This window comes from Nilaparvata lugens, chromosome 1 (genome assembly GCF_014356525.2).
Source record: "Nilaparvata lugens isolate BPH chromosome 1, ASM1435652v1, whole genome shotgun sequence".
In the NCBI taxonomy this organism is placed as follows: domain Eukaryota; kingdom Metazoa; phylum Arthropoda; class Insecta; order Hemiptera; family Delphacidae; genus Nilaparvata; species Nilaparvata lugens.
In genome coordinates, this window is record NC_052504.1 from 79256620 (window position 1) to 79266655 (window position 10036).

General features: G+C 32.6%; 1 protein-coding gene across 1 annotated transcript; it reads right to left on the reverse strand.

The window, feature by feature from the left end:
* Positions 1 to 1283: 1283 nt before the first annotated feature.
* Positions 1284 to 7473, reverse strand: LOC111046440. Its single transcript, XM_039444420.1, has 3 exons — positions 7094 to 7473; positions 4096 to 4371; positions 1284 to 2683 (listed from the first exon to the last, which is right to left on the reverse strand). The coding sequence occupies exons 1-3, from the start codon at positions 7143 to 7145 to the stop codon at positions 2166 to 2168; spliced, it is 846 nt and encodes a 281-aa protein (XP_039300354.1). The 5' UTR covers positions 7146 to 7473; the 3' UTR covers positions 1284 to 2165.
* Positions 7474 to 10036: the final 2563 nt, after the last annotated feature.

Consider the following 10036-nt stretch of genomic DNA (forward strand, 5'->3'; position numbering starts at 1 on the left):
CTTTTCTTGTGTTATTAGTAAACAAGCTTGAAATTTCTAGTGCTCATTAATTATCCATTAAATATTCATTCAAGTGGAAATAGGTAACTATAATCTTTCAAGCATTCGCGTGTGTTCTACAAATTGAAGAGCACTGTTACCGATTCTATTCTTCTACGGCATGAGTGCGGGTGCGGTAACTTCAGTCGCAACTTATTGAAATTGCGGGGAAACCGGTACATAATTTACTTCTACAGCGATGCACTGCGATGGGCAGCGATTAGACAGAACGAGTTGCACGTGATTCGAGCAGAAGCGTCTCTTTCCTGCTCTCTCGCCCTTGGCTACTACTCCCAAGGCCAACGCGTCTTCTTCTCTCATCAAGATCTCTTGCAATAGATTCGGACTGTTCTTCCACTAGGTAGGTACTTATTAAGCGGCCGATGGACCAAGATCTCTCTACATTATCATTAGAAGCTCAATCGTGACTATGCCAAGATTGATTATTTTCGTCGAAAACATGTGAGGCATGAAAATCAATCAATCAATGATTTTCAAGTCAATGAGGCTGTTATTGAGTGGGTGTGACTCACGTGTTAAGTTTACTTGGAACTCTCTATTGGGTCCTCCCCTATTTCGGTTGTTCTTTTTTCTACTTCTTGAAGCTAATAATAATAATTCATCAACTATCAATTTATTAGGGAAAAAACTAATAATAAATTTGATTTTTAAAAGCATAGAGAAGCTGATTAATCGAATGAATGAGTCGGAAAATTTAAGCATAATTACTCAAATATAGTATGGTGATAGCACTAGAGCTCTAGCGATATGATAGGCCCAACGAACTGGTAACGTTGATTCAACTTGGCATACTCGTACAGTAGGTAGTTGAAGTTTGAAGTAACTTATTTATGATAATGAACTAGAACTACTATTTTACAATAGAATTTACATCACTGATACTGATCTCAAATATATTTACTGGGGCTAACCGGCTGACTGAACCTAGTACGCGAACTTTGCCATTTTCAGTGGTAGCACCATCCTTCTATAATAGAAAGCCATATATTGTAAAACATTAATGTTGGTGCTCTATTCATCATTGTTCTAACTTCATCTTGAACTGGATGCCTGGAGTCTTTACAAAAGAGTCAATTTAATTTCGGAAAAAATAATTATGGGTGCGAAGGAGTGCACTGAGCATATTATAGTTTTTTTGCTGACAGTATAATTTGTTATCCTTTTTTGTCTTAAAGGAAGAAACTTTAGTTAGGAAAAATAGTCACTTTGGATTACATGGTATGTGCTGTGATAAGATAGTTTATTTTCATTCACAATAATTAGAAGATAATTCTGTTCAATATTACATTATTCCTACCTACTCAAAAGGTGTCTACAACATAAGTTAAATTATAGCGCAATAATAGATAAGTTAATGGATTTTCCATGAACGCAAGAATACAAATAATTATAGTTCATGAAATTTGAAGGAAATCTTGTTCATATCAAATAACTTGAGAAAGAGATTACAGACAAATATTAAAGATCCGTTCAATACTACTTGTATTATATTTGTTTCTGGTATAATAGTCTGAGCCGTATGATCGTCAAATGGTCGTTTTTCAGGAAACAGCCCCGAAAGAATTTTTCTCGACGGTTCTATATGTATTTTGGGGAGCTGAATACGAATCTGAAATTTGCTGACACGCCAGAGGGCGGCTTCACCCCCAAAAACCCCTAAAATTTCGTTTTTTTTTTTAATTTTTCCATTTAATCTCGAAGGAATTATACTATTCTACTAGGAGCACCTAGGTATTTAGGTAGGATATTTTAAGTATAACATATCAGCAACAATGATTACTGAAAATAAAATAATCATAAAAAAAAATGCTATATCAAAATCAAATAATCCTATCCTCGCAAAGATGATGGTTTAGTCCCCGATGGTTACTGAGTGAAGATAAATTCATAGATTCATTTTGACGTTATAAAGTTTTATTTAATTGTACAAATATTGATTCCATTAACAAATGTTTTCTTTATTAATTACAAGAAGACTAAAATATTTTCACACAAAATTTTATCTGGAAAATTATGTTATAATTTTGATTGAGCTTTCAAAAGTCTTGAATTTTCATTATGAAAATAAATTAGAAATTCTGATAAACTTGAAAATAATTCAGGTACTACGTCTTTTTTGTGGAATCCTTATCACTAGCTTTGGATAGTGGGGTGGGTGTGGTAGGTTCAACCTTTACGGCTTTTTTCGTTGTTGACGTGACTGATGTCGGCTTAGCAGTCTGTCTCCAGCTTGTCTGAGGTTTGGATGCTGGACCATTCTGCTTCTTGTACGGATGAAACTGATGATGAGATCCTTTGTGATGTGGTCCGAACATTTCGGGGAAGAAGGGGAAGGGTGGACCTTGGTCGAAATCTGGATCAAACTCATCAGGATCATCGATTAGAACTGGCTTGGAAAACGGATAGTAGGATGCGTACTTTTTGGGAAGCTCTCCCAACCGCTTCTGGTACAGATCTTCAGAAGTGGAGGGGCTCCACTTGTTTGGCGGCCCCATTACCGAAGGCTTGTACTGCAGACTTGCAGATGCGGCTCCCGACTCAAGAACTGCCTCCATATTCGAAACTATTCCCTTGTAGATCGGCACATCGGTGCTTGCTCCAGGCGATTTTGGAGATACTGCCTCTGAAATTGATTGATATTTCCTAGATAAGAATCCATCCTCATGTGTAAATTTTGTTCATTGGTTTACTCCATTCCACATGTATGAAATAAAACCTCTATAAACACTCAGTATTGCGGTATTGCGTAGTGAACGAGTGAAGACTACACTCTATTTTTGATGAAAGTATAAATTAAATATCAATCAAAGTCAGTAAAAATATGAATGCTAATAAAACATTGTGTTTGAACGAATCCTTCGTACCGTACTAAAGGAAGAGTAAGGGAGAGAGTAAAAACCAGAAAAGCAGAGAGATAAAGCTCAATCCACCAATCTGGTTTCCTAAACGTAGAGTATCTTTTTATCTCGTCCCATGATTATACACTTTTCCTATAGAATGCCCCAATCTCTATTCCTTTAATAAAATATAAAAGTCTAATGAGACGAAACATTTTTTTCAATTACAGAAGCCATTTTTTCATTTCACATACCATTACCATTATATAATAATTTGTACTTCCAAATAAACATTTATTTTGCCTTAAAATATTCTAAATCCTAAATAGAACTTGAATATACGGAAGAAACCCCCTGACAATATTATTTAATTTTCTCTCTGATATAGATTTTGATCAATGGAAAGATAAAAACGTGAATAAAAAGTCATGATATGGTAAATAATTCAGTAATTAAATACGAAATGATAAATGCAGTTTAGTAATGATATATAAGAGAATAGTTTTTGTCCTAAAATTACCTAACTTAGCAATTTTGATGATGATAATTATACAAGCCTTATTAACCCAAAATTTAGATAGTATATTCTTGTAAACCCTGAATATGTAATTGATAGAGAAAATGCTGTTTTTGTGATTCAGTTGATAATTAATGAATTTCATTTTGATTGTTGCAATATAAAGATTAATTTCATCCAACTTCAATTACTTATAGGTAAACGTGTATTCTTATTACTATGGTGAGATCCACGTTATAATGTCATTGAAGAAAGATAGGAGAACAACGTTGCCGATCCCCTGTCTCGTCAATGCCTTCTATAGACGGTTGCTGATACAGATTTATTGATTTAATATTAACTGTTTATTCTCGTTTAAAGTAATCAATTATATTTTATCAAGCAAGAAATTATTCATAATTTCATAATGAATTATAATTCATTATGAATTTTAATGTATTATAATCATAATGAATTTCAATAATTTCATAATGAATTTTCATAATTAAGATGAAATATTTTGTTAATTAATTATTAATTCTACATTGTTAAAAGACGATCTGGCAACAGAGCAAAGCGAGAAAGAGATGGCGATTTGCTTTGTTGAATGATAGACAAGGATAGAAATACCATTGCTATACAAACAATACCATTATAACGTGGACCTCACAATAATATAACTGGAATACATCTCAATCTCACCTCCTCCTTCATTTTCTGTCTGCTCTCCGTTGCTCTCTTTCTCCGGTTCGAGTCCGGTGACAATTGGCACTTCGCCCTTGCAGTTGCACTCACTGATCGGCCTGGCAACCAGAGGTTTGCTGCCAAACTGGCACAGGATCCCCGGATGGTCGCAGTCAACAATGATGGGCGGCTTCTTGGTGCTGGCATGTGGTCTGTACAAGTTGAAAATCATTCCCACCAGTCGTGGGTTGAGCGATTTGTCAATCTCATTCAGGTCCAGGGCAACAGCTAAAGCTGCAGCACAAATTCAATTCAATTTATTCAAAACTTTATACATTACATACTTAATGAAAACAAAGTAAAAGCGATACATTCGATTAATGAAACATTAATATGAAAAACAAATAAAAAGTAAATGAATAACTCCATGCTTGGACGATAAGTCCGTGTGCATGGAGGAGTCTTCTGACAATCGATAAGAAAATAAACTATACTTCATTGATACTATATACGGTACTATAAAAATCTAGTTAGGTACTAGAAAATTGCTAATAAAATAAGAAATTGAAAATTGTAAGCAAAAATAATACGTTGTGTGTTATTCAACTTGTTTTCACTATTATTATTACTATCGTATTTTATATACTAACTTCAAAGTGAAAAGAATGTGAGTGTTTTTTTCAATTGAAAGTTATATAAAATACGATAGTAATATAATAATAAAATAATAGTACAACTAAGTGACTTGAACTAAAAAAATTAATTAATTGAAAAAGGAATTATCATTAGTCATGAATATTAGAGCTCTTGATTTGTATAAAGGTGTTTGTGGTATCATTTTTTTTTTTTTAATTCAATTTTTCCATTTTGTAATTTTCATTCAACTTTATTCAGAATACCTACTATATAAACACTATAATGAGTAAGTTGCAAGTACAATTTAGTAAGTTTAGTACCATATAATAGTAGCCTAATCAAAAGTAAGTTAGTGATGTAGGTTACAGCAAGTATGTAGTTTTAGTGCACAGAGTATTATGGATTACCAAAACAACTTAATTTGCAGAAGCAATTTATTATTTTTGATTGCAGTCAACCGTGCTAATTTATTACCATACATTCTACTGTCTAGCATTAATTTCTGATAATATGGAATTACTAAGTGATGATCTGATAATACGGACCTATGTATATAGGCCTAATTAAGTCTTAATTCCTTTACTTACGGTACATGGAAAAATTCATTAAAGTACGGTAGGCTACTCTATTACTTTCAAATTTTACTTTATTTACAAAGGAACGAAAGAGAGAGATGCACTTTTCTAAAGATCAATTATGAATTATGTAGTCATATTTTGTTAAGTGCCTAGTTATAGAGTCGATTTATAAAAAATAAGCATCGTCAACTCAAAAATAATCATTTTCAATACTGATAATTAACAAACAGTTCGTGATGGATAGTGAAATTGAACAATATCAAACATAATATTGAGAAAGGATTTATTGTATTTTTTTCTTTAGGGCTACTTCTAATATAAATAAAAATATTAAAAGGGTACTCAGATTAATATTTTTATTTATATTGAGAAAGGAGTATTTTGAGGGCAAGTGATGAGCTTTGTGGTGTTGGGTGAATACAGGCTCACAAAGTTCATCCACCCCAGCAAAATTTGATATTAACAATATAGAGAAGACCTAATATAAGTAGCATGGAACCGGTCTTCAGATGGAATCTGGTTGTATCAGTTGATGGAGCAGAACATCTTATTGGAAAGGAATATTGGAAGGAAAATAAAAACAGATCAACTATTAACAACAGGAGGCCTAACAGAGTATTTTGCAATAATTTATCATTAATTAGCTATAAAAAGTCGATCAATCAAGGCTACTCACAAAATACATTAATTGGTAATTTGGTATATAAAATATGAAGAATATAATAAGCCTTTGCGTCTTTATTCTAGTGATTAAATTGTAATCTAATTTATCTTATTCTAGTATGATAATAAGTTAGGCCTACATAAAATCATCTCAGATTAACAGACTCTCAGATAGTCGGACTTGTCTATGAAACTTATTTTATTGTTCACCGATTTGTCCTGCTGAATAGATCTTGACTCTTGGGGAGGAATTTGATTATAAACCCATTACGCATGTTGTTGATTCTTGTAAAATAGACCTATAGAACTTGAAAATGTATAGTAGAGTTTAATGACCATTTAATTATATATATTATCTATGACGTAATACGATAATACAACTTATATTGATATTTTTCTGTGAAATTTTTCCAGTTATTTGATTAACATTTATAGGTCGTTCATTAATCACTGAAATTAATATATTTCAACTAGGTATACCGTAGCGGTCCGTTACACTCAATTAATTTTATAATTAATTATTGGAATAATTTTGTAGATATAAATAAATTCGTGGAAAATTTATACCAGTAGGCTACCGTGGTATTAGTGGAAGGAAAATTCCATTATTAAGTACCGGTATACCGTCATTTTTATTATTGAATATAATATCTATCATAAATGAATCATGCTTGAACATAATCAGAGCATTCACATTACACGGTAGCAATATAGTTTTGTAGTTGTCCTCTAGTTCAAGTTCAATACATTTTTCAACACCAGCACAACTATCAAGGAAATTTATTTCATTACCATAAAAGTTTAAGATGGAAATATTTTTTCCTCAATGAAAATATATGTCAAAGGTGTGTTATTTGTAATCTTCAATAATTCATTCAACCAAGATTGTAATTCGATTATTTGTATATCTCACTATTTTCACTCAAACTAGAATTCAAATGTAATAATAACTTATTTATGATTTCAAATGATATGAGCGGTTGTATAGCACGGTGTAGACATAAATAGTCGAGTGGTACACAGCACAATATTTATTATTCAAGCCCTCTTTACTTTTTCGTGCGTCAGGTAGATAACAAAGATGACCTGTGGCATAATAAGGGATTCAATAATTTAAGTAACAGGTTATTTATACTAACCTGGAAGGAGCCATGCCAGGCAGATGAGGGATTGCCTGCACTGGAGGAGCATCTTGAACAGACTGGTCGAGTTTCCTCCTACCAACTGGATTAAAAAACAAGCAAACAACTTGGCCTCAGAAAACTCCTTACGGCGAGATCTTTGAAAACTTTGTTCAACCTTCAATACTCAGCAGCATGGAAAATGTCACATGAGCTTTTATTAATTATAACCGTCATTTTACAGGACAAAAGACAGATGAAACACGCATAAGAAGTTTTAAGAAAAGAGAAACAGAGATACAAAAGTCAACAGGCATGACAATGAGAGAAGATAAGAGATAGAGAATTATAAAAGGAAATGTTATTAGTTGTTTTATTGAAGGAGTCAATTACTATACTGGCTGAGAAGAAAAACAGAAGAGCATGAAACGATGTAACGCGAAGGACAAACGTAATGAAAATTGAGAGTTATAATATCAGGTATGACTACAATCAGATTCTGTGATAAGAAAATCGCAAGAATAATCTTATTGGACATGTTTCCTGCATTTGTAGCTTTAGAAGCATTTGTCTAATTATTCAAATCTGCGAACCCTATCCCTCTAGGACGCCGAAATGGGGTTTCTGGTAGAAACTCTTCTTTTTCTAATATTAGGTACGATTTTTTGTAGGCTTGAAGGAATATTAAATAAATCATAAATTTATTTTATATCAATCATGAATTAAATATAGTGGATTATGAGATAACTGTAAATAGCCTAGTAGAACAGTACTTACGGTACCGATACGGTGCAATAGTATCAATGAAAATTAAAAAATTATAAAACTACTTTACAATCTAGTTGTCTTACTATACAGGTGGGTGAAAAGTCCGAGAATGGCTTAATATCTCATACACAAACCGTTCAGAAGATATTTACATTATTAATCAATACCATGCAAATCAGAACTCATACACAAAGACTCAAACAGTTCAGAAGGTATTTACATTATTAATCAATACCATGCAAATCAGAAATGAAATAAATAAGTGGTATTGATTAATAATGTAAATATCTTGCAAACGGTTTGAGATATCGATGTGCTGTTTTCGTCATTCCTTTTGTCTTGAAATTCCGTATTGAAATCCTGTTGTATCGCATCACCACCTTTTAATTGTTGCATTCAAATTAGCGGATCCAAGATGGAGGACCAGATTGTTAAAGTCATAGTATCATACTTTTTTCTCTCCTTTCTGCTTTGAATAGTATATTGATTAATAATGTGAATATCTTCGAAACGGTTTGAGATATCGATGTGCGGTTTTCGCCATTCATTTTTTCTTGAAATTTCGTATCGAAATCATGTATCGCATGACCACATTCCTATTTAAGAAAAATAAAGTTGTATTCAAAATGGCGGACCAGATTTTCAGAGTCATAGTAAAGTAGTATCAATTTCAAAATTTTCAATTTGAGTAGGATCCCCAATCACATCCACCTTCAAATTACCTTTGTGTATGAGATATTAAGCCTCGGACTTTTCACCCACTCTGTATAGTTTACTAGTTTCATACACCCAGTCATCCTTTTTGAACTCATCTAAATTAAAACTATTAGGCCTCCACTAGTTTATACGTAATAATTCATTATAATTTTTCATTTACATGGCTTGATGAATAAGCATACAGTTTATTCATCAAGATTCTTATCCATCCTTGATGATTTTTGGATCTGTGAAGAATGGACGAATTAGTTGAATTGAAGGAGTTGCTGTGAATATGCGCTCAGTCTGTAGTGGACTTCAGATTGTGTTATAAACTTTGAGAGGGTAGATGAATAATTTACTTCAAGTTCGACAAATCCTTACACCTCTTCGCAGGAGGTCAGTATATACAATATAAAATTAATTATTGCAATTCCAGTTATTTTTCAATTAAAATTATAAAATGAATGTGTAGTAGATAACCTGCTGTAGCATTTTCTTTAATAATTATGATACGGTAATAGAATTGTATATTTAATTACAAAAATTAACAAACCGATGGCAGTGACAGCACTCTGTAGCCTAAATTTTTCTATGTAAATCTGTACTACAAATGATGTTCCGTTGTCAGTAGCAGGTAGATGTTAATAATATTATGCTCATTCAAATCACATTAAAAATAGTTTATTTGGTACTGTCTTACTTAGCATAGAAGTCTCCCAGTAACGTACTACCGAACGTAGAATGAATAAAGATGCATTTCAATGTTGATGAATTAATTTTTATTCATGCCGTCCTTCGACATTCTTCTAAGGGTATGATCATATTGTATGCGTATATGTGCAAGTGCACTCTTGGTTATTCATGACGAAGCGCGCAGGTAAGAAATAAAATTTGGAAAGAGCAATAGGAATACTCACACTGAACGCGTGCATTTGATGGTTCAGTGTGAGCAGCTACAGATAAGTCACAACGAGTCAAAATGGCTCTTTCCAGATTTTGTTTTTCGACTCATGCATGATCTGACGTGCATCCAATGTGATCATACCCTAAGTTGAAATGGTATTTTTATGTATTGAGACAGTAGGGTAGGTTTCATTAGCTACTAATCGATAGAAATGTTAGTACGATAGAAAGCTTTAGATGCATTACCGAGTTGTTCTTGTTCCAACCACATCATGCTTACAGAGCAAAATGAACCACAACAATTAATACGCTACCTGAACGGTACTGAAAATTTTTACATTACATACAAGTAAGTCAATGATTGAACAACTCATAAAAACCTTGAGTACACTCTTAATTAATAGAACCCTTACCTCAATTTGAGGAATTTATAGTTGAATTACTAACAATCTTTTAATACATACAAAACGAAACAATAGTAATGTACATGTACATTACTGGAAGAGATCTATTTCAAATATAAATTATTGAAACGCGATGATCTTAACCACTGCGACCTTTCCTGATGCAATAATTGTAATAAACCCGCCA